This window comes from Somniosus microcephalus, chromosome 8 (assembly GCF_052327205.1).
Source record: "Somniosus microcephalus isolate GS21.2 chromosome 8, FLI_Smic_1.0, whole genome shotgun sequence".
Lineage (NCBI taxonomy): Eukaryota > Metazoa > Chordata > Chondrichthyes > Squaliformes > Somniosidae > Somniosus > Somniosus microcephalus.
In genome coordinates, this window is record NC_140994.1 from 121,415,476 (window position 1) to 121,441,447 (window position 25,972).

A 25,972-nucleotide genomic window follows, 5' to 3' on the forward strand; every position below is an offset into this window, starting at 1 on the left:
GTTGGTTCTTTAATAAATCTACATTTTTTTAGAATTGTTTCACAGAGTACTTCTGTATCAAACTTGTGAACTCAATTTCTGTACACTCTTTGGTGAGGAGTTGCAGAGTTCTGGGGATGTTTTCCGAACCCTCATAATATCCGGAAGGTTACAGTCTAGTTAAACTTACTAAAAGTGCTATCTGGAAGACGGTAAGATCTTCAAGTCATTCCTTTCCTTTAGGGAGAGATAGTCTGGACCTTTAGACCCAATTAAGCGTCTTATAGGATTCGGCTTTCTCTAACTTTAGTTGAAGGCGAACGTCTGGGGAATATGCCTGATCCGGGGTAGCCTGAAAAGGGCTAGGATTAGTAATTATCCCTTTAGTTGGCACCCAATGTGTGTGTTAACAAGTTGATACAGAACCTATACTTATATTTATATCTATATCATCTTGTAGATTGTTAAGTATAGAAGAAGTGTTTTACTGACAGTGGTACTAAGACCCAGATTTATGTCTCTAGAGACAACAAGTCCCTGATCAGGCCTTGTAGAACTTAAATCAGAACTTCCTCAATATACCATTGAGGTCTAAAAATTTCTTATAAAGTTCATATTAAACCCTAACCGAGGTTAGGTCCTGACGAAATGGCAAACTGTTGGAATTGGCTAAGTCTTTTTATTAGGAAATTGAAACGATTGCTTTATTAGGGGAAATAATCCTATCCCTATACCTCCACGAAACATAGAAACATAAAAGATAGGAGCAGCAGTAGGCCAGTCGGCCCCTTGAGCCTGTTCTGCCATTTAATGAGATCATGGCTGATTATCCAAATTCAGTACCCTGTCCCTGCTTTCTCCCCATATCCCTTGACCCCTTTAGCCTTAAGAAATATATCTAACTCCTTCTTGAATATATTTAATAAGTTGGCCTCAACTGCCTTCTGTGGTAGAGAATTCCCCAAGTTCACCACTCTCTGGGTGAAGAAATTCCCTCTCATCTCAGTCCTAAATGGCTTACCCCTTATCTTTAGACTGTGGCCCCTTGGTCTGGACTCCCCCGCCATCGGGAACATCCTTCCTGCATCTAGTCTGTCTAGTCCTGTTAGAATTTTATAAGTTTCAATGAGATCCCCTCTCATTCTTCTAAACTCTAGCGAATATAAGCCTAATTGACCCAATCTCCCTTCATATGTCATTCCTGCCATCCCAGGTATCAGTCTGGTGAATCTTCGCTGCACTCCCTCCATGGCAACAACATCCTTCCTCAGATAAGGCGACAAAACTGCACACAAGACCAAGTGATAATTTTTGAAATAGAAGGCTTTGATGCCGACGGAGCTGTTAGAACTCATCGCACGATTAATGTTGATCCCCAGAACCAGGGGATACAGAATATCCTGCGGGATAATCAAACAAATACTCCAAATCCACTAAATTCCTTAATGATAAGGTGCACACCTGCACAACTGGGAGGCCTAATGAACGGTGCCCAACAAGGTGGTGGCAACCATGGCCAAATAGCAGGACCCGGAGCAGCCTATGCTCCTGGGGGCCATGGATTCCAGTTAAGGTGGCAAGCTCATGATGAAATAAATGACCACAATCTTCGAGAAAACTATAGACAGCTTAGAATCCATTATAATCAATGCCGACAGGCACTAGCTCAATCTTATTTAAATGCTGAGGTGCAATGATTAATGGTCCAGTAAGCCAACCCCGGCAACCACAAATTGCACCCCTAGGTCAAGTAAACCTGAGCTCTATCTACACAATGTGTGGTAGACTGTGAAATACCAGCCAGGAAAAAACCTGCTGGCTTCTAACTAACCTTGATAAATTGGAAAACTGTTGCCAAGGTTGGAATGCCCAACACCTGAGGCAACTACTGCAAATGATACTACGTAAATACCCCCATTAAACCAGTGTAACAACTCGGTTCAAATATATGCTTATGTTCTCACGGCAACTCAGGGAGGGCATGTAATGGGTTCCATCAAGGAAATACTCACTAATACAGCCAAGGGCTGGTAGCTGCCTATAGAATAGGCAAAGTACTTACACAGGATAACTGGGACATTGTCCACAGTTGCCTGGCCAATCAATATCAAAATACAGCCCTCAGACTTGCCTGTGAGGGTGCTCTAAACGATTATCGAGATAACCAACAAAGATGGGATAATGTCAATCGCATTATCCAATTAAATCATGACCTCTTAGGTCTACCACAAACTAAACCTATAATGAGATCAGAAACTAGGGATAAAAAAAACGGAGAAGGTACCTTTGGTACTCAGAAACAAGGGCCTAGATTTTCAGTATAGACAGTTTTGGGGCGCTAACCTTTGCGCCCGCCCGAAGTTAGCGCCCGCCCCAAAGTAGCGCCCCGTTGCCGGAAATTCAGTGGCTTCGCCCTAAGAGGTTGGTGGAGCGCTAAAAGAGGCGTTCCACTACTATCTTTAGGCGCTAAGCCGGCGGTGCAGAGCGCAACACCCGAGCTCGGGCGCAGCGCACGGCAGACACTCTGGTGCCAGTGAGCTCTTAAAGGGGAAGGGTGCATGTGTTTTTTTTCCATAGGCAGAGTTTGGGGGGAAAAGATGACGAGGAGGAGGAGGAGGAGGAGGAGGAGGAGGAGGAGGTGGTGGTGGTGGTGGTGGTGGTGGTGTCCGGAAACATAAATACACCGTTCACAACCACACACTTGATCCTTCCACACAACACATGCAGAGTGCCGTATATGGTGCAGGAGGAGTGCCCTTTAATTTGCGCTCCCCAGGGTGTGTTGCGTTCCATTTTACAAACGCTCTGGACGCCAGCCGCACAATGGGGCGGTCCGACTGAAGTTTGGATTCGGGGCGGCCAAAGGGCGTTGCACGAGGATGTGACGTCATCTTCTGCGCGCGCATCCGGGCGGCCGCTAAACTTTGCGCCGGCGCTAACGGGCAACTTAATTTGGGGCGGGGCGCAAACTGCGCTGCGCCCAGGCGCTACACGCATAGCGCCCGAAAATCACTTCTCTTAAGGCGCTAACTGCTGGCGCAAGCAACTGAAAATCTAGCCCATGGACTATATAGACCGAAGTCTCAAGTCCACCCCGCCCAGACACAAACTCGTGGCTCGGGGCCCCCAAGAGGGTATTCCAGAAGGTTTACACCCCCAACTCACCCACAATACGAGAAAGATTTCTCCCCAGAAAGATGGGATAGACGAGGGGCTAGACCTCGAAAGGAAAGCGAAGGACAGTGGACTCCCTATGGGGGCAGTTTCTACACTGGCCAAAACTATCAGAGAGCCATGGGAGGATACTGGGAAAACCGAAATGGGGATTAAAAAGATTCCCGGCAGAACCAATGTCCACCCCAACAGGAGGATCGTCAAGATAATAAACGGTCTGACAAACCCCCTCAGGGATCTGGAAAACATGATACCCCCAAGAGGGAGGAACAAAAATCAGTTAAAATAATTAAAGACAAAGGAGCAAATGAAACTCAGCATCCTGAGGATGAACAATCCCAGGATTGGAGGCCTGGCACCCAGCCAGGGCCTCTTGAATTCCCCTATGCCCTCGCAACCTTGCCCACAAACACACAAGTGAAGGCCCTGTTTGATACGGGAGCTGATTACACTGTAGTAGATCCTGCAATTATAAAAACTAAGTAGACAGGTTTGGGAAGCCCAATTTGTAAAAAATCATTAGGGGGATTCACACAAGAGAAAACCAAAATAGTTAATTTTTATAAAATACCTATTACTAAATATGGAATCACGGTGACCCTAGATGTAGGACTGGTACCACAATTGGCCTGTTCCCTCATTATAGGACAACCAGACATGAAACATTACCTTAAAACTTCAACCAGACTTGTAGAAGCAGCCACAGACCAGGATGACAGGGAAAAACATGTTTGAACACAGCTTGATCGAACTTGCCTAGAGGGGGAAGGCAAAGACCTCCTCAAGCAGCTCATTAATAGATACTACTCTTATCTATAACGCCATCCAAATCAATGTGGAAAGATAGAGCATCTCCCCATCATGGAGGATGATGATACGGAGGAGGGAATCAGACAAATACCTATGAGACCGCTCAGAGAGTACCATCAAGTCATTTACTGTGATTGATCATCGATGACGATTAAAAAAGTGACATCCCAACAATCCTCAGCTGGGATGGGGATAGTAGTAGGGACTTTGAGATTCCTATTCTTTTTATCCAGAAGAATTACTGTCTATACCCCTTGGCCATAAGACAGTGCAATATGCTGAAGCCGCAGCATTACGGTATGCTTTAGAAAAGGCAGACCCTATTAAACCCACACTAATCTTTATGGATAGTGACTATTGTAAAAGAGGATATAACTAAGATCTAGTTTTCTGGGAACAAACAAATTTTACCAATCATAAGGGTAAACCCATAAAATATAAATCATTGTGGGAAGATATTCTCCGTTCGAGAATGGAGAAACAGAATTGTCAGGTGATTCATGTAAACGGGCATACCACTGGGACAGTACACTCAAAAGGAAACAGCCTTGCAGACGAACAAGCAAAACGTTCAGTCTGCATGACACCCCCTCGACAGGGACCTGTCAATGTTAGTGTAATCACTAGGGCAGAACGGGCAGCTAATCAGAATGAGGAACTGATTCAGCTATTAGACCCAACAAAAGAGAATACACCAGGATATCCACCAAAGTACTTTGACTCGGAAACCCCTACGGGTATTGTGCTAGTTAAGTTGCCCAAGGGAAACCGAGAGGTACCCCCGAGACACAAATGAGGACAGCTTGTAAAAGAAGCTCACGAGGGCATAAGTCAAGCACATTTTGGTGCCAGAACAACATTCTGCAAATTGACCTGTAAAACATATGTGGCAAATTGTGAGCCATGCTATTTAACCAATAAGTCATCACTAATTAAGCCACCACCATTGGCTCCTGTGAAGGCTGATGAGCCAATGGGAAAATTCTTTATTGACTTTATTGGACCACTTTCCCCGTCTTTGGGATATAGACATGTTCTCGTTTGTGTAGATGGATGGACTTCCTTCTGCTGGCTGGTCCCCACAAAAACTGTTTCGGAAAATGCACTTGCCAGGGCTATTTCTGATATAATTACTGTAGCTGTGCACCCAAAACCTTACACTCCGATCAAGGATTCAAGGTTTTCAAAGACTACTGCGAACAAAGGGGGATTGGGTTAGAGCACAGCACGCCACATCATCCGCAATCAGCGGGGCTGGCGGAATGTAAAAACCAGGGAGTAAAAAAGCTATTGGTCAAACTGTTGAGAATCAGGGGGAATAAGTGGACCACCATCATTCTGGAGGTGCAGCTATCACTCAATAATGTGCCCACATCTGCATCAGGGACAGTGTCCCCTAAAACTCCATATTATCTGATGTATGGGCTTGAGATGCCTACACCGCTTACCCATAGTTCTTTTATTGCCTCTACACACTCTGAGTCCTTGACCCGACAGCAACAGTTAGTGTCAGTGTCCCAGCTACACGTTCCTCTGCTGGCCGCCAGAGGGCGGTTTAGGAGGCCTCAGTACACTGCTGCCATGTCTCTGTGCCTCTCTCCTCACCTGTGTCTCATTAGGGTAATTGTCTCATCAGAGTAATCAGGCCTGTTATTTAAGCTGACTATTTCCGGCCCCAGTCGCTCAGTCTTGAGTTCTCATGCCTGCTAGTCACAGGTTAGTTTCTGGTCCTTGCCCTGCGTTTTGTATACTCACTCTTGTTTCTTTGAATTGTTACTTTGATCTTTGGTTTGAAGAATTCACTGTACGTCCTGTATTTGAAGAGCCTTCTACTAAAGCATCTTTTGAGTTTTACTTCATCCCAGGTCTCTGGCTGTCTGTCTGCACTTGGGTCCACTACCTCACCCGTAACAGCAAGACTTTGCCATCAACATGGACCCAGCAGAAACCAGCCAACCAAGGGAGGAGATTAATCAACTGTGCTCTGCCCTGATGAGCCAGGGAGCCACGGTCGGGAGGCATGACCGTTTGCTGCGGGAGATTCGTGATAGCCTGCATTCCCTAACCGAGGCTGTTTGGCCACAGCCATGTGGGAGCAACAAACCCCTTCCTGGTCCAACTGTCGGATGTTCACCGAGGAGATGAGGCGAGTCTTCGACCATCCTGTTAGCGGGCGAGAGGCGGCCAATAGACTGCTCCATCCCCATCAGGGGAATCATAGTGTATCGGACTATGCCATTGAATTCCGTACTCTCGCCACGGCATTTTGATTCAACTGGGTGTAATGAATCACCCGGGCATATTGATTCTCCTGGGCATACTGAATCTCCTGGGCATATTGAATCTCCTGGGCATATTGAATCACCTGGGCATATTGAATCACCTGGGCATAATGAATCACCTGGGCACATTGAATCACCTGGGTGTAATGAAGTCCATTCAAGATACTCCGGAAGATAAACCCAGTTATCTACCGTCTCCTGAGGAGCGCTCCTGGGTTCTGGCTCGGGACATCCAGGATCCTGGGCTTATCCGGCAGTTCCACCGGCACCAGCCAGAGGCTACTGTGGGGACGTCAGGTGCCATCCCTAGGCGGGGGGGGGCTACTGTCAGGGTCCCAGCTACACGTTCCTCTGCTGGCCGCCAGAGGGCGGTTTAGGAGGCCTCAGTACACTGCTGCCATGTCTCTGTGCCTCTCTCCTCACCTGTGTCTCATTAGGGTAATTGTCTCATCAGAGTAATCAGGCCTGTTATTTAAGCTGACTATTTCCGGCCCCAGTCGCTCAGTCTTGCGTTCTCATGCCTGCTAGTCACAGGTTAGTTTCTGGTCCTTGCCCTGCGTTTTGTATACTCACTCTTGTTTCTTTGAATTGTTACTTTGATCTTTGGTTTGAAGAATTCCCTGTACGTCCTGTATTTGAAGAGCCTTCTACTAAAGCATCTTTTGAGTTTTACTCCATCCCAGGTCTCTGGCTGTCTGTCTGCACTTGGGTCCACTACCTCACCCGTAACAGTTAGATTTAAAAAAAGAAGTAACAAAGGAGATTCATCGAATTGATCAGTGGATAAGGGAAGCAAATAGGCAGAAAAAATTGGCAAATAAAGCATAGCAACCCATAGTAGGAGAATGGGTGCAGGAAAAGAAGTTCGAGCAAAAACCTGGTTTAAGACCAAAGTGGAAAAAACCTGTTCAAATACATTCTGTTATTAACGAAAGAACAGTTAAAATACATATTAACCAGCCGAATGGCAAGCATATTCTTAAAACTGGCTCCGTAGACAATATCAAAAGATATCCTGCGGGATACTGAAAAGGAGGAACAATACAAGGTGCAGTCGTACACTGTCTTTCAAGACCCAGCTTGGAGCACGACACAGGAAATGGATGCGATCGAATTGCTGACGATGGTCAGTCAGACGGTGTCGCTGGCTCCTCCACACGTTGCTTGGCAACGCATCAGGAATTGGATTCACAAAAAGCAGCAACCGAAACAAGGAAAGATAAACGAGTTACTTCAGCGAAGGAGGAAGACACCACGGATGAAGAAGGAATCAACTGAGTGCCTGGCAAGGCCTTTACGAAAACATGCATCTGTACACAAGCCGGATCGAAGGAACAGCGTGTCAAGCTTCAACTAGTTTCAAATGACGTCTCCTTGACTCGTATGAATAACTCACCTCTATGGAACGTACATCTGCCGATTGGACATTCTAAGTACATGTTGTTTCGCTAATTGCATGACTATGTACCAATCATCCTTTTAAATTGTGTTCAATTTAAAATAAGGCAAAACATTGTCGTAGGATGACTTAAAAGGAATTTTCATGTAGCACATGATTGTGCATCTCGTGAAATTAATGTGCTATTGTAACCTTATTAGGAATATTGACCAAACTCTGCCCTGATGTTATGAGCTCATTTTTTGGTCAAGGGGGGGGTGTAAAGGAATAGCCATATTTCAGAAAAATACACTATCCTATGAACGGAATATTGAGTTTATTAAAACATGAAAACTGGGTTTAAAAATCTAAAAAGCCTCAAAGACACAAAGCTGTAGATACAGGCTTCTGAGATAAGATGGGTTTGTTGACACAAAGCTGTAAACACCATACAAGCTTTTGAAATGGGAACGGTTGTCGATACTAAAACAAAGGCCCTATTGAAGAAGCAAAGGGTTGCATCCAGAAGGTCTGCAGTTTGGGAGAAACACAATATCATTACCCAGTTTAAAGTGTTATAAACTAACACTTCGAACAGAAACACAGAACATTAAAAAGCCATGTGCCTTTGATAAAAGTAACATCAAATGAAAGACAGGAGACATAAGTTTGTAATACAACCAACTAAGGTGGCTAGGAAAACAATCAAGTACTCGGTTGAAGTGTTTTTGATTTACATATTGTAAAAGGTACAAACAGAAGACTTTGTAGATATGATATCAATAGATGCACCAAGCAATCACATTGTGTTTGTACTGAACTTGGAATAACTGGGAGACGAGAAGTTTGCTTTCAACCAGCTAAAGTGATTTAAGAATTAAATAGAAGACCTTCGTAAGAATGGCATCAAATAGATACATCTGTCATAACCATTTTTTATGATAAGCTTTGAACACCTACATAGCAGACAGAATTCTGCAAGCTAACAGCTGAATTGACAGTAAGAAAGAAAAAAAGTCAACAGAAATATGACTAGAGATAATTAGCTTACATCAGCAGAAAACTTCAAAGGATAAACCACTGCAAAAAGAGTATAAAAAATAGAACTTTCAGATAGGAAGTCAGAAGTCGCTGAAAGGGGCCAGCAATTGTCTCACTCTTCAGAGGCAGGCTCTGTAAGTTTTTAACTCTTTGAGTCTCGGAGATCAAAAAGGTACTTTTATTTGATTTTGGTGGATATCCTGGATTAAAAATAAGACTTAGAAATGTAAAAATGTAACGAAGTTAAGATTTGAGAATAAGGATCTCTGAGAATAAGAACTGTAAGCTATTTGTTTTTAGAACTGTTAATGTTGCGACTGAAATCACCAGCTGCTAAATACATGCCGGTTCTTTAATAAATCTATATATTTTTGGAATTGTCTCAGAGTATTTCTGTATCAAACTCACGAACTCAATCTCTGTACACTCTTTGGTGAGGAGTTGCAGAGTTCTGGGGGGGGATTTCCAGACCCTCATAATATCTGGAAGGTTACAGTCTAATTAAACTTATTAAAAGTGCTATCTGGAGGATGGTAACATCTTCAAGTCGTTCCTTTCCTTTAGGGAGGGATAGTTTGGACCTTTAGATCCAATTAAGCGTCTTATAGGATTCAGCTATCTCTAACTTTAGTTGAAGGCGAACGTCTGGGGAACATGCCTGATCCGGGGTAGCCCAAAAAGGGCTAGGACTAGTAAGTATCCCTTCAAGATGGGCGAGAGAGAGAGAGAGACTGGGGGAGAGAGAGAGATAGAGACTGGGAGAGAGATAGAGAGACGGGGAGGAGAGAGTGAGAGAGACTGGGGGGAGAGAGAGACTGGGAGAGAGAGAAAGAGACTGGGAGAGAAAGAGACTGGAAGAGAGAGAGACTGGGAGAGAGAGAGAGACTGGGAGAGAGACAGAGACGGGGAGGAGAGAGAGAGCGAGATGGGAAGGAGAGAGAGAGAGACTGAAACTAAGTACTCAGCCGGACCCTGACCAGCCCCAGACCAACACAGCCGTCCAAACACCAATCCGAGTGAACCAAATCATTAAAAAATGCAAAGAAACCTACCTGGAACATTGGAACAAAATAACCGAAAGCCAAAGCAGATTAGAATGTTACCGGGCCCTAAAAAGAGAATATAAACTGGCAGACTACCTCACGACCATCAGAGACACAAAACAGAGACAGACCCTCACCAGGTACAGACTAAGCGACCACCAACTGGAAATTGAAAAAGGCAGATACAAGAAATCCTGGCAGCCTAGAGAGAATAGAATATGCGATCAATGTCTGGCTGGCGAGGTTGAAACAGAAATGCATTTCCTCCTAAAATGCGAAAAATTCAACACATCAAGAAACATATTATTCAACAAGCTAAGCCAAACAACCCCAGATTTCAAGGAATTGGATGATCTGTCAAAATTGAGATTAGTCCTAGGAGAAGGAGACAGACCATACCTTGGGGCTAAATATGTAACAACATGTCACAACCTGAGGACTGTTTAAAAGTAAGACTGTTTAAAATTAATATTGAACGTACCAAATGAAGTAGAAAGACTGTTTAAAATTAATATTGTTTAAAAGTAATATTGTATATACCCAACAAATGTCAAATCGATTGACACCTACAGAATGTTGGAAAACTGTACCTTTTTGCTATGTAAGCTTTGGCAATATGGTTCTCTGTAAACTTTCATGCCAATAAAGCATTTGAACTGAACTGAACTGAACTGACTGGGGGGATAGAGAGAGAGACTGGGGGAGAGAGAGAGACAAGGAGAGAGAGAGAGACTGTGGGGAGAGAGAGAGACTGGGGGAGAGAGAGAGATACTGGTGGGGTGGAGAGAGAGAGGCTGGGGGAGAGAGAGAGAGAGAGACGGGGGAGAGAGAGGGACAGAGACAGAGGGAGAGAGGGGTGAGGGTCCAGACACGTGTAGTCCATTCCTGGGGACTGAGTGGCGGCCGCACTTTGGAACAACACAGGGAGGCGCAGCACATGTACAATGGCCGCTGGAAGGAGGCTAAAGCAAACAGGTTTTAGGCCCCCAGTGAAACAAAAATGAGAATTTTTAAAAAAATTCAGAAAATTGTTTAAAGCTGGAAAAAAATACGGGAAAGTGATGTTGAATGTCCCGTGGTAAGTTCCAGTTAAATTTTGCCAAGTGTTGTCCCCTTTTTGAAAGAGTCTATCAGGGTTATTTATATCATGTTATGAGAGAGAGGAAAAAGTTTGTGCCCCTGTTTGTACCTCAGAGTCTGTGAGAGACGGAGGGAATGGGAGCAGGAAAAGAGGAAACAACTTCTCCAAAACTGATCCCAACTCATTTCCAAGTCTGGGGATAGATAACACAATAGCAAAATACTGCGGATGATGGAAATCTGAAATAACAACAGAAAATGCTGGAAACACTCAGCAGGCCAGGCAGCATCCGTGGAGAGAGAAACAGAGTTAACGTTTCAGGTTTGTGACCCTTCGTCAGAACTGGGGATAGATAACCTCACTGCCTTCTTAGGAAGTTTAACCACTTTATTCACTTTCTTATTTGAGCTCCGTTTGGAATTAGAGTTTATTTTATTATTTTTTGTTGTATGTTTAACGACAGCGTTGAAGAGGGGAAGAGAAACTTGGAGCAACTTCTTCTGTCAAAGCTGCAACGAGACTTGAAAGAATTTAAAGATTTTTAATGAACTTTTCACAAAAAATGAGTGTTAAAAACATTTTTTCTCCCCTTAGTTTCGAATATGATTTTGGAAGAAACAGAAACAAAAATCAATTTTTCCCTCATCTAAACAAGTTTTAATCAGGTCTTGAAGTCCAAATGCTTTTACAGGCTCTGATATGCTTAAAACATTTTAAAATTGAAATTTCTCAATATTTGATTTAGCGATTGAGTGAAGTGAGTAGCTTTACACAAACATGCAACCATGCTGTTGAGGAGGGGGAGGGCAGGGAGGATTTGTAGGAGTTACGTATTACTTTTTATTGACTTTTAAAAATATATCATTAATACGTTTAGGAAGAGAACCAAAAAAGGGGAAAAACACAAACCATTTTATTTTGTCTGTCGTTCTATTGTCCTAACAAGTCCCAGGAATAATGTAAATATAGATTTCCTCTTAAATGTTTAGTGGAGTGTTAATAGAAACATGAGTTATGTAATGGTGTATAAAACTTGCAGGAAGCTACTTTAGAAGAAACTATTATTTGTTTATTGAGAAAGACACATAAAATACTTTGATTAAACTGATAATGTACCATTTTGATTTGGTATAAATGTTTGAAATAGGAGATTAAAAATTGAGAGTACAATGAAGTTTGTTTCCCACTATTTAATTGGGAAGTACCTAAAATAATTCAATACATTTCGTGATAAGAGCAGGGATTAATATTGTGGAGAATGTTTGAGAGAAAAATATTAGAACGGAAATTCATAAATTAACATCTTTACGTCAACGTATTAGTAAATATTTCCAAGTCAGTCTGATTGGTTCTCTTGTCCAGGAAGAAAGATGAATGTTTATTTATGTTAAATCATAGCTTTTCCCGCTTTTTGTTTTTAATTCAGTGACACAAATTGTGTATGTGTTTTTCTGCACTTGTGAATAAGTGCTGCATTTCTGACATGTTACACGGTGGGTGTGCTGGTTCAAAAAGACGACGTTTATGAATGGAAGTGATTGAAGTTGGAAATACGGATACTCGTTTTTGTTCAATTCTTTTTAATACTGTGAACTAAAGAACTACAGCACTTTATATTTGTTGGTTGTCTGCTTGCATTGTGATTAATATTCTAATAATTTACGTGGACGTACAGCACGTCAGTGCCATAGGAAAACTGCTGTTCCTGCTGTTTGTGCAGCCATTGCTATAGTGACATGAGGGATGGGCTAATACATAGAAACATAGAAGATAGGAGCAGGAGTAGGCCATTCGGCCCTTCGAGCCTGCTCCGCCATTCAACGAGATCATGGCTGATCATCCAAACCCTAGCACCCGGTCCCTACACCGACAGCCATCCCACCCAAGCCCTATCCCCGTAACCCCACGTATTTAATCCCCCCTAACACTAAGGGTCAATTTTTAAAATTTTTTTTTATCATGGCCAATCAACCTAACCCACACATCTTTGGACTGTGGGAGGAAACCAGAGCACCCGGAGGAAACCCACGCAAACACGGGGAGAATGTGCAAACTCCACACAGACAGTCACCCAAGGCCGGATTTGAACCCGGGTCCCTGGCGCTGTGAGGCAACAGTGCTAACCACTATGCCACCGTGCTCCATACGTTGAGAACTTTAAAATTAATACAAATTGCACAAATAGATATGCCTCTTTCAGCTCACCTTGGGCTTTTGGATTGTTTGTCGATGCATAACCTTGTAACTGAGTGACGGTTCTGAAGTGTTAACGCATTATTGTGCAGTTCTTTTACATCCCAGTCATTTCTGACAAGTAATTTTTAATTAAATAGAGTTTGTACATGATGAACTAAAAGCTTTTAATTAATTCTACCGTAAACAAACTTGCAGGATGGGCATGTAAATGACAAATGAATTTCAATATAGAGAAGTGTGAGGTGGTGCATTTTGGTAGGAGGAATAAGGAGGCTACCTACTCCTTGGAAAATAAGAGTCTAAATGGGGTAGAGATCTAGGGATATAGTTTCACAAATCATTAAAAGTAGCAACGCAGGTTAAAAAAGCCAAAGGAGTGCAAATAAAGCACTGGGGTTAATTTCTAGAGGAATAGAATTCAAAAGCAGAGAAGTTATGTTAAACTTGTATAGAACCTCGTCAGATTGTCTCATGATTTGAGATGGTGGGGTGGCAATATGGCATTACTGTATATATGCTTTTAAGTGGTTGCTGTTGTTGTAAAAGTTGTTGTTGTTTTAAAATTTGCTCACAGACGAAAAGGTCGCGCTCAAAAGAGTTTGTGGCCCGCTCAGTACAAAAAAAATTCGAGGGAACATTGGTCACAAGTGCGTTCAACCTGTGCAGAGAGGGAAGACTGTCAACCTGCCGGCAGGCTGTAGAACTGACGTAGCAGATCGCCCGTCTGTTATAGAAACCGCACGGTTTTCATTTCTATTGAATTCTGTTGAAAATATTGTGTGGTTTCTATTAAGAGCGACCAATCCATAATGCCAGTTATACAGCCGGTCGGAGAGTTGACAATCTACACCCATTAAGAGCAGAATTCAGTGTGTGACAGGTGAGCACGAACTTGGGCACAATGGAAGATTTTACAGTCTGCTCGACTAATTTCTTATTACATTTTTATTACATTTCCACGGTAACTTCATTTTAAATGAATGGTATTTGGATGACGCAGTTGATAATTGACCACTCTCCCCAGCAGCCCCATAGCATGACACTGAGCCACACAGACCAGAAAGACCCAGGTTCAAGGCCTAGCCTGAGCTGAGGAGCCAATTGGTTCCTTAAAATTAGAGCTAGGCCGTTCGGGGGTGATGTCAGAGAGCACTTCTTTGCACAAAGGGTGGTGGAAATCTGGAACTCTCTCCCCCAAAAAGCTGTTGAGGTTGAAGATCAATGAAAATTTCAAAACTGAGATTGATAGATTTTTGTTAGGCAAGGGTATTAAGGGTTAGGGAACCAAAGCGGGTAGATCGAGTTAGGATGCAGATCAGCCATGATCTAACTGAATGATGGAACAGGCTCGAGGAGCTGAATAGCCTGCTCCTGTTCCTATGTTTTATGTGCACAGCCACCCTTTGGCTCCTAGCCATTCTGCAAGGACAGGCAAGTCTGTCCATGCCTGACGTACACTCATACATACTGTTATAAGCAAGGCTGGACAGGATAGTAATTGGAAGCATGAAAACCCTGCCTGGTTTCCCCTTCCTCCAGCCCAGGAGTGGCGTGGACAATTGCAGCATCTTTACCACCAGCCCAGCTAAGATCAGCTTGCTCTGCGCAGGTGGGAATCAACCCCGGGACCTCCTGATCTATATGATGGAGATTCACACGCGGCAAACAACGTTTCCTCTAAACTGCGCGCGGGCGTGGTCGCGCAGTAATCTGTAGGCTTTTACATTGGAAATACCACGGATGCGCAGAAATTGAAAGAAACTGGCCGTGCAGAATAAAACGCAGCTTACAAGGCACACTGGCGGTAAACCACCCAACAAAACCATCAAGGCAGCGCCCGTTATTTAATTTTAAATAAACATTTTAGGAAGAGATATCAACTATATCGAGTAAATGGAGATCGGCGCAAATTGAGATCTTTTCATTTTTGCTGTGCAGTTAGAAGTTGTTAAAATCTTTTAACATTCTTTAAATAGAGATGTAATTATAAAGTAATAACCCAGCAATTACAACGTTAATTCACAGCAATACTTTTGCTATCACCCAGCATTTAAATTTTAATTACAAGTTATTCATTCGTAATTATGTGGAACTGCAATGAAACTGTATGGAATGGCCAAAGCATTACTATCAATTAATATTTTAATTATAAAGCTATTACCTGATCATTAGAATTGTTATTTACTATCAAGGCAAATTGTTAAACAAATGATTTTCTGCATTGGTCTTTATCCCCCAGTTATTTTCTGCTCTCTCCTGATGGTGCCCATTCCTTGCTGGAATATGATTAGATTGCCATGGTGTGGAGATGCCGGTGTTGGACTGGGGTGGACAAGTGTAAGAAACCACACAACACCAGGTTATAGTCCAACAGCTTTATTTGAAATCACAAGCTTTCGGAGCGCTGCTCCTTCGTCAGTTGAAGTGGAGAGATGCATAAAAACACAGCTTATATAGTCAGAGAATAATTTCAGATGTTTACAGGTAATCTTTCTAACTGCCATTTATCACACCTCGGCAGAGAGATAATCACAGCAATCAAAGGTGTAAATGGTGTCCAAACAGGTCAGTCAGGAAAACATTACATCAAAGAGCAATGAGGTGGGGTCACAAGGGGTCAAATGTTGCAGATGCTGGGGTCTGTATGAAAAACAAAAAAAGACAAAAAACATTTTTTTTGCTGGAAATCACAGCAAGTCCGGCCGCATCTGTGTGGAGAGAACAAGCCAACGACGACTCGAGTCTGGATGACCCTACGTCAGGTGGGGTTACATGTAGCGTGACATGAACCCAAGATCCCGGTTCAGGCCATCCTCATGGGTGCGGAGCTTGGCTATCAGTTTCTGCTCGATGATTTTGCGAGACATGCCAGATCATCAACACAGATACCATCATCACACGTGAGGACACCACCCACCAGGTACATGGTACATACTCATGTGACTCGGCCAACGTTGTCTACCTCATACGTTGCAGGAAAGGTTGCCCCGGAGCACGGTACATCGGCGAGACCATGCAGACACTGCGACAACGGATGAACGGACACCGCGCAACAATCGCCAGGCAGGAGTGTTCCCTCCCAGTCGGGGAACACTTCAGCAGTCAAGGACATTCAGCCTCCGATCTTCAGGTAAGCATTCTCCAAGGCGGCCTTCGAGACACACGACAACGCAAAATCATCGAGCAGAAACTGATAGCCAAGTTCCGCACCCATGAGGACGGCCTGAACCGGGATCTTGGGTTTATGTCACACTACATGTAACCCCACCTGACGTAGGGTCATCCAGACTCGAGTCGTCGTTGGCTTGTTCTCTCCACACAGATGCGGCCGGACCTGCTGTGATTTCCAGCAAAAAAAATGTTTTTTGTCTGTTTTTTTGTTTTTCATACAGACCCCAGCATCTGCAACATTTGACCCCTTGTGACCCCACCTCATTGCTCTTTGATGTAATGATTTCCTGACTGACCTGTTTGGACACCATTTACACCTTTGATTGCTGTGATTATCTCTCTGCCGAGGTGTGATAAATGGCAGTTAGAAAGATTACCTGTAAACATCTGACATTATTCTCTGACTATATAAGCTGTGTTTTTATGCATCTCTCCACTTCACCTGACGAAGGAGCAGCGCTCCGAAAGCTGGTGATTTCAAATAAAGCTGCTGGACTATAACCTGGTGTTGTGTGACTTCTTACATATGATTAGATTCCACTGCATCGGTCACCTTCTGATATCGCAACCAAGGGTTATTCTTCGTAATTGAAGGAACAGTGAGTGCCGGCAGACTACTCGACCAAGTAAGGAATCACAGCTAAGCCTGATTTGCATGCTGTACAGCAGAGATCACTGAATAGCAATCTAGAGAGGACACCGCTGGATGATTACCCCCAGCTCTCCCCCACCCCATCCAGCACAGGGTGTTGTGACTAATTACAATACTCTAGGTCAGTACAGATTGAGAATCGAACCTAGGGCTTTCTGATGCAAATGGCATCGTACCACATTGGCCGGTTCCATTACTCACTATGGCACCTATATTCACAGTGGTCAATCCGCTGTGAAATCAGCTGCTCATAATTGTGTAACTATAGGGATGACACTCCCTCCTAGCCTGTTTCCTTATGGGCCATTCCCTTACCTCCACCGCCCATGATGGGACAGCTGAAAGCAGTGGCTCACCACAGGGGGAAACACAAGCCTTAACCCATAACCCACCATGCCTCGTCACTTCCAAGCCAACCCCTCAGGCCCCAGTTGGGATCCAAAATGCTTTTACTGACCAGCGATGAGTTGTCTTTTCTGTTTTCCTTCAGTTTTTTCGCCAGACGTTTTTTCTTCTTGTGAAGGGGTTTCGACTCCAGAATCATTTCCTCCAGTTCAAAAGTGGGGTCACAGTTTAGTTGTCCTTTCTACAAACAAAGCAAAATAAAAATATAAGAGAAACCCAGGCTGTCAGATTGATGGACTTATAACGTTAGCTATGTGTCAGTTTTTTCCCCTTCCCCTTCCCCTTAAAGTATGGCTTGTGCTGGGATTTGTTCCATGGGGACTTGCAGTCTGCTGGTAACTGGTCTAAGTCGATATTAATCATACGGACAATGACGGACAGAAAGTGACCTCCATCCAGCCTGTCACACACAACTGCGATGCCTTGTGCATCACTGCATATACACTCACCACCCCACCCTAAAGCCATGAAAACACCCGGCAGATGCGAAAAAAACTGTACTGACCTAGAGTATTATAAAATCCCAGGCCAATTAGGGGGGGGAAAAATCTGGAAAATTCCTCTCCAACCCCCTTTAGGCAATCAAATCTAGTCCAGAAGACCACTCTGGCCCTGGTTAATGTTATACGGCACCTTCCTTTTATACGAGGTGATCTCCGCCCCAGTAAGAAACAGGTCCAGCTCTCGCTTGAAGGAATTAACTGTGAGCCTGGACAGTAATGGTGAAAAATTATTCAACTGTGGAGGCATCACAGCCGAGCCTGATCCTGTCCTTAACCAGGCACTTTTAATTCGGAGTCATTTGACAGTGATCAGGGACAGGCACCTTGGTTGACTTTTCCTCTCCCTACCTCAAGGGGACCAAGCCCAGCTGTAGCACCTTCACTGCCATCCCAGTTGCTGAAGCTGCTAACGCTGCATAGATAACGGCTTGAACATGGGGCCTTGATTTTGCTTCATCTAGAAACACTGTGCCAGCTGTCAGTGTGTTTGCATCGACTTCATTAGAAGCAAATGTTCCGTCGCTGCACATTATAAATATTTAGAACAGATCATTCTGCCTGTCACTGCATTACATAGAATTACATAGAATGTACAGCACAGAAACAGGCCATTTGGCCCCTCTGGTCTATGCTGGCATTTATGCTCCCCATGAGCCTCCCCCTACTCCTGACAGAAACGAGCCTGCAAAATCCTTAAACACAAGCACCTTGCAATGTAGAAGGAGAAGGCTTGATGGACCAATTGGTACTTGTACATAACATAGCTATCATCATTTTCCCTTTTCTAAGAGATGCAAGGTTGGAATGGGGCCTATGGAACAGGATGGAAATAACTTTCACAATGCTCTTCTGATGGCCTAGTGGGTAAAGGCACAGCCCATTGTAGCACCAAGACACAAAAGACTGGAAGGTCCCAGCTTAGATTTTCAGTCTGTACAGAGTAACTGATCTCAGCCAGGAGAGCAGTGGGGGTGCTACAAGTCGTCTCGGCACCACACTGGGAAATCAAAATCAGACATGGCCCTTGCTCCTGATCAGTGTGTGTGTGTGCATGAGTTTGCGAGTGTGCGTGTGGGTGTGTGTGAGTGTGCATGTGTGTGGGTGCCAGGTGATGATTGGTTTGGGAGCTCGTCTGCAATGCCTTCCACAGTGGAATAGCCTGCAGATATTCATTGTCCACATTCACACTGCAGCCTATGGAACCCCCTGCCCCTAACAAAAACAGTCATTTCTTTAGTAGGGGAAAAAAAGAAAGACTTGAATTTATATAGCGCCTTTCGCGACCACTGGACATCTCAAAGCGCTTTACAGCCAATGAAGTACTTTTGGAGTGTAGTCACTGTTGTAATGTGGGAAACGCAGCAGCCAATTTGCACACAGCAAGCTCCCACTTGAGGGAAACATGAGGGAAAATAACATTCCCAAGAGGAGGTGAACGTGTGACTTCCTCTCACTGAGGATATTCCCGTTTGCAGTAGAGCTGGGTCACTGAAAAGCTTTCAGCTCTGCAGTAAAGCTCTGCATGTTGGCCTTTCTACAGGCCATTCTGTCAAGTGAATGCAAGAGAGCAAGAAATAAAGCAAGACTATCAGCCCATCATCCCCACTCCTTCCACTGCCCATGTACACCCTGCCCTATCGAGACTCTACCACACACCTTTAAGGGAAACTCCCACCTCACTAGACCGGAGCATGGGTCATAGACTTGGCCCCTTACACCATTACAGCCCTATCTCCGAACCGTGCTCCTGTCTAGTGAGGCTCCCCCATAGTGAACGGAGCCTCCCAAATTGCCCCTTTAATCTCGGGGGGAAAATCGGCATAAATTTTCCTTTATTTGCAAAGGCAATTGATCCATCCTCACACCGCCACAGCCTGCTGCTGTCCAGACACCATTCCTTGCCTCACACTACTGGGATCAGATGGGCTATCCTTGGCTACAGCAAACAAAAGACACAATGTAAGGAGCTTGGCAACAATTCCATGTTGCACACAGATAAATAAATCACCAGGCACGGTGCTCTCGGGAGCTGAGGAGTTGACAGGCTCTTATTATTATCATACAAATTATTCCTGCACACATTACGCTAAAGAAAATGTACATACTGTGAAACCCGGCAAAGGAAATTGAGAAAAATCTATTAAGCTAGCCTTAATTCTCTTTCAAGTAATTTTATTTGTGATTCGTGTAATTTAAGTGGCAAACATGTAGCAGTATGTGATTCCAGATAAATAACGGGCCTCTTGATTTATCTGTTATTTGCCCTGAATTCTATTCTTGCCATTCATTAATATTTCAATAATATGTAATAAAAACTCTGGAAATCTGAAATCAAAAGAGCAAATGTGGGTCAGAATCTGAATGGGAAATGTAATGTGTTGGACTGTTACGTTGTGTACTTCTGACATCTTCTATTTTGATTTTGGAGCATATAATCTCTTTGTTGCTATTAAGCATCACCTTCCATGTTTACAAGCCATGCAGCTCCATTTCCCAGCAGTGTTGTAGTATGCTGAAACTGATGAGCTTGGCTTTCATCCACCAGCCACTGGCAGGGACACTCCACTGTGCAGTATGTCCAGTAGAACCTCGAGTAACCACACTCTCAGTGTTCACACTCTCAATGTTCTGGGAGTTTTGATTGAGCTTTGCATAACTTAGCTAAAATACAATTGAGTATTTTAAGTTGTGTCTAGTGCTTGGTAGAATTTACTATCCACTTAGCTTTGATTTTTATTATTGAGTCAGGGCTTCAGGGCAGGAAACCAGCAGAACCCAGGCTTCAGGTCAAAAGCCAGCAGGACTTAGGCTTCAGACTAGGAGACCAGCAGGACTCAGGGATTTGGAGCAGGAGACCAGCAGGACTCGGGGATTTGGAGCAGGAGACCAGCAGCACTTGGGGATTTGGAGCAGGAGACCAGCAGGACTCGGGGATTTGGAGCAGGAGACCAGCAGCACTCAGGGATTTGGGGCAGGAGACCAGCAGGACTCGGGGATTTGGGGCAGGAGACCAGCAGCACTCGGGGATTTGGAGCAGGAGACCAGCAGCACTCGGGGATTTGGAGCAGGAGACCAGCAGCACGTGGGGATTTGGAGCAGGAGACCAGCAGGACTCGGGGAGTTGGGGCAGGAGACCAGCAGCACTTGGGGATTTGGAGCAGGAGACCAGCAGGACTCGGGGAGTTGGGGCAGGAGACCAGCAGGACTTGGGGATTTGGAGCAGGAGACCAGCAGCACTCGGGGATTTGGAGCAGGAGACCAGCAGCACTCAGGGATTTGGAGCAGGAGACCAGCAGGACTCGGGGATTTGGGGCAGGAGACCAGCAGGACTCGGGGATTTGGAGCAGGAGACCAGCAGCACTCGGGGATTTGGAGCAGGAGACCAGCAGGACTCGGGGATTTGGGGCAGGAGAGCAGCAGGACTCGGGGATTTGGGGCAGGAGACCAGCAGGACTCGGGGATTTGGAGCAGGAGACCAGCAGCACTCAGGGATTTGGGGCAGGAGACCAGCAGGACTCGGGGATTTGGGGCAGGAGACCAGCAGCACTCGGGGATTTGGAGCAGGAGACCAGCAGCACTCGGGGATTTGGAGCAGGAGACCAGCAGCACGTGGGGATTTGGAGCAGGAGACCAGCAGGACTCGGGGAGTTGGGGCAGGAGACCAGCAGCACTTGGGGATTTGGAGCAGGAGACCAGCAGGACTCGGGGAGTTGGGGCAGGAGACCAGCAGGACTCGGGGATTTGGAGCAGGAGGCCAGCAGCACTCGGGGATTTGGAGCAGGAGACCAGCAGGACTTGGGGATTTGGAGCAGGAGACCAGCAGCACTCGGGGATTTGGAGCAGGAGACCAGCAGCACTCAGGGATTTGGAGCAGGAGACCAGCAGGACTCGGGGATTTGGGGCAGGAGACCAGCAGGACTCGGGGATTTGGAGCAGGAGACCAGCAGCACTCGGGGATTTGGAGCAGGAGACCAGCAGGACTCGGGGATTTGGGGCAGGAGAGCAGCAGGACTCGGGGATTTGGGGCAGGAGACCAGCAGGACTCGGGGATTTGGGGCAGGAGACCAGCAGGACTCGGGGATTTGGAGCAGGAGACCAGCAGCACTCGGGGATTTGGAGCAGGAGACCAGCAGGACTCGGGGATTTGGAGCAGGAGACCAGCAGGACTCGGGGATTTGGGGCAGGAGACCAGCAAGACTCGGGGATTTGGGGCAGGAGAGCAGCAGGACTCGGGGATTTGGGGCAGGAGACCAGCAGGACTCGGGGATTTGGGGCAGGAGACCAGCAAGACTCGGGGATTTGGGGCAGGAGACCAGCAGGACTCGGGGATTTAGAGCAGGAGACCAGCAGGAGTCAGGCTGCCAGAATTTTATTGTGATATCTCATTTTTAAAGTGATAAATGTGGGTTGTAACTCCACATGCAGTGAACTTGATTGGGTAATCTCAATCAGAAGTCAAAACCTCATAACTGTATCAGGTTCAGATTAGGTGGACACTTGATTATCTAACATTCTGCCGAGGGGGCAGGGATAATTGTGATTCCACTGTAATCATGTTGTTAGTCATTACAACTAAAGTTGATTTTATTGTCTGCCCCAGTGACTCAGTGGGAAAGTTCTCTTTTTGCCATTGAGCCATAAAGACCAGAAAGTCCCAAGTTTGATTCTTGGTCTGTGTTGAGTTAGACTATCTCAGTTAGGATGGGGGCAGGGTGGGGTGCTGCAGCTGACCTGGAGAGGAGAAAAATCAGCCAGTATTCTCACTTCCGCTCATTATCCAGACACCAGTGCAAAGTGCCTGTGTGTAGAGATTCTTGTGAACAAAGGACTTGGCTTGTGATAGCTGCCAAGGCAAATTGCCTGCCATGGTCTCAAAAGGCACACAAAGGAAGAATGCCACTTGTAAAAAGTAACAGAGGGATGGTAGGAAGGCACCACCCCCAACATAACCATCCATGTCCAGGAATATAAAGGACATTGAATAAAAAGTTGGTATTATTTTGTAGCACACAGATCTCTCCCCTCTGAGTCTGAAGGTCGTGGGTTCAAGTCCCACTCCAGAGACTGCAGCACAAGGCTGATACTCCAGTGCAGTACTAAAGGGATGCTGCACTGTCGGAGGTGCCGTCTTTCGGATGAGGTGTTAAACCGAGGCCCTGTCTGCCCTCTCAGGTGGACAGAAATGATACCACTAGCATTATTTCAAAGAAGAGCAGGGTAGTTCTCCCCGATGTCCTGGATGATATTTCTACCTCAACCAACATCACTAAAACAGATTATATGGTTATTATCTCATTGCTGTTTATGGGATCTTGCTGTGCACAAATTGGCTGCCATGTATCCTACATTACAACAGTGACTCCACTTCAAAAAGTGCTCCATTTACTGTAAAGTGCTTTGGGACATCCTGAGGTCGTAAAAGGTGCTATATAAATGCAAGTTCTTTTTTACAGATGGATTTTATATCTTTGTTCACCCCACATAAGTAGGCAACGCCTAAAATTATTGTTTAAAATGTTTACCAGCAGATAGAAAGATATACAAACATACAAGGATCCTACAGCATGACTGGCTGGGATTCACATAATGGCATGGATGGTTAGGCAACTACAAAGGTCCAGTGGAGATGACTCACATTGGGAATAAAACCTGCTGTGAGCTTCTTCTGCAGGACAGCATCCCAGTTTATGTCAGCTAGGTAAGGAGAGCCCTGTACATCGGCCAGGCTGGAGAGGCGCTGGGTTGAGCTCACTGCAATCAGCTGAAAAGAATTAATAAAAATTACTAATAGTAGGGGGGAAAATCCAACAAAACAGATTTACACAATGTTAGAACCTTCACATCAGATTCATCCACATCAGACTCATACAATGTAAATACCTTACATCATATTTATACAAAGCATCTATTGCACTGGTATATGTTAACTGTTCATGCCTCCAATAAGCCACTTTGATATGTTTCTGAGAGATGTGACAAAGTGCTATATGCTACATGAAGGCTTTCTTATAGATCACTGTGCAACAAAACCATTGACAACTACATAGTGATCATACCACCACCTGGAAGGACAAGGGCAGCAGGTCCATGGGAACAACATCACCTCCAAGTTCCCCTCCAAGTCACACACCATTCCAAATTGGACATATATCGCCATTCCTTCATGGTCGCTGGGTCAAAATCCTGGAACTCCCTACCTAACAGCACTTTGGGAGTATCTTTACCACACGGACTGCAATGGTTCCAAGAAGAAGGCTCACCGGCACCTTCTCAAGGGCAACTAGGGATGAGCAGTAAATGTCGGCATTGCTAACGACGGCCATATCCCGAGAATGAATAAAAAGCAGAGAGCGCAAAATATTGGTGCTTCTGGCAACTGAAAGAGTATGTATCTTGAAGCAATTTAAACAGACAATTGGACGCTGTCATAAGGGTTCATGGGGGCGAAATTCCTCTCGTTTGCGCCTCCGGTGGGAGGTGGTAACGGGGCACAAATGGTTTTTCGCACCCCTCGAGGTGATAACCGCATTTCCCGCGAAATTCCATGGGAGGTTAGCGGCGGCGTTACCGGGTATTGCCCCGATCTTCTGCGCCCGGAGATCATGATGTCATCTCTGGGCGCAGCGTCCCGGTAGTGCCTCAGGAGAAAAATTCCCCCTCGCGTCCCGCAGCAACGGCAGGCAATGTTACCGACTGCTGCAGGGGTCACGAAGTGAGGCCGGCCACTCGCGGGGTGCCATTTAAAGGCGTGGTGGTCGTCCGATGTGAAAAAAAATCATGGACTTAAAAAAAAATTCTGAGCATCGGACGCGGGCTGAGTGCCGCGATCGGTCAGCCCGGCACTCTCGCACCCCGGTGCTCCAGCAGATGCCAAAAAAAATGCAGAGCTGGCAGCGGCGAGCCCTTCCTTTTAATTGATGGAAGAGCCCCTGCAACGCGGCAGTGCCACACAGTGCTGATGAGATCATCGCCCCAGATCGGGACATTCCCCTCCTCTTGCACTCCAAGAGGCCGGTGGAGTGCTTGATTTAGCGCACCACTTCCCTCTTGGAGCAAAAAATGGGAATTTCTCAAATGTTTGAAAAGGTTAGCTCATGGCACTAACTTTTCAAACATTTTTGACTTAGCGCCCCAAATGGCCCTCTAGGGGAATTTCTCCCCCCCATAGGTTTTACTGGCGAGTTGAGCTAAGATGGGCTGAATGGTCTTCCTCATCTCCAGTTATCTTGTGACGATGAACAAAACAATGATGGCAAAACGGGATGGATTCAGTGGTAAAATTAACAGTGAGACTAACAGCGTTATTAATATACGTTATTAACGTACAAATCAGATAGCAACGTCCAGTGACCGCACACGCGCAGTTAAATACATAAATCAGGAAGTTACTGTCTGAGATGCCCTGCTGCTCCAGTATCACGTCAAGAGACTCGCCATTGAAATACATGGAACGGCATGAAGTTCTGCACTTACCTGATATATACCCACTAAACTCGTCAGAAAAAGTTAGGGATCATCCATTCCAGTGTAAGTATCCTTTTAACAGTGTGGTAAGTCTTAATTACTGCCAAACAACCTCTCTGGCACTGAAAATTAACTTAAACAAATGTAGAGTCTCATTCCTTCAGCTTTTAAATATTGTTGGGGATTTAAAAGGATTAACAAATAGAAAGAATTAAAAAAAACTTTTTCTTTCAGTCTCTTTTATCTCTCTTAATCCTATTTTTCTTTCCCTCTATTTTGATTTATGTACATGATTTGACATTGAATTCAATATTTTAACTGACACTTCCTAGTTTCGACTACTCATTAAGGATTCTTCAATCTGATTGGTTAAGGAGATACACAGTTGCTTGCCCTGTTCACACAGGTCTCAGATGCTCTGTAGAGGGCGCTGCGCTGTTTGGGTAGTTAGCTGACAGCAGCTTCCAGTGCAAGGGCCCATTAAAATGTCCATGGGCAAGTGCAAGTGTAATGAACGACTGGCGTTGTTCATTCGCCGCTGACTGCAAAATCCGTCCCAATATTTTTCTATGTATTCAAATTCAACAGGGAAACCAACAAACAAAGACATAAATCCCATACCCCACAGTCTTCCTGTTTAGTTGGATGGGTTAACGATCCCATGGCACCCATTTGAAACGAGCAGGGAGAGGAGGGGAAAAAATTGCCGAGAAACTAATACATTTTACCATTTTCTTCGCACTCAAAGGTAGCTATTCAAAGATGAATACAAGAGAAAAAAACAGGAAAACGC

General features: G+C 45.0%; 1 protein-coding gene across 1 annotated transcript in view; it reads right to left on the reverse strand.

The window, feature by feature from the left end:
- The window catches only part of LOC147113767 (serine/threonine-protein kinase 32A-like), a 653,668-nt gene that overhangs the window by 83,156 nt on the left and 544,540 nt on the right, over positions 1–25,972 (reverse strand). Inside the window, exons 9-10 of the mRNA XM_085995084.1 lie at positions 23,351–23,476; positions 17,265–17,393 (exon numbers count right to left, since the gene is read on the reverse strand). Of these exons, the coding sequence (XP_085851210.1) occupies positions 17,265–17,393; positions 23,351–23,476 (255 nt within the window). The remainder of the gene's footprint in view (positions 1–17,264; positions 17,394–23,350; positions 23,477–25,972) is intronic.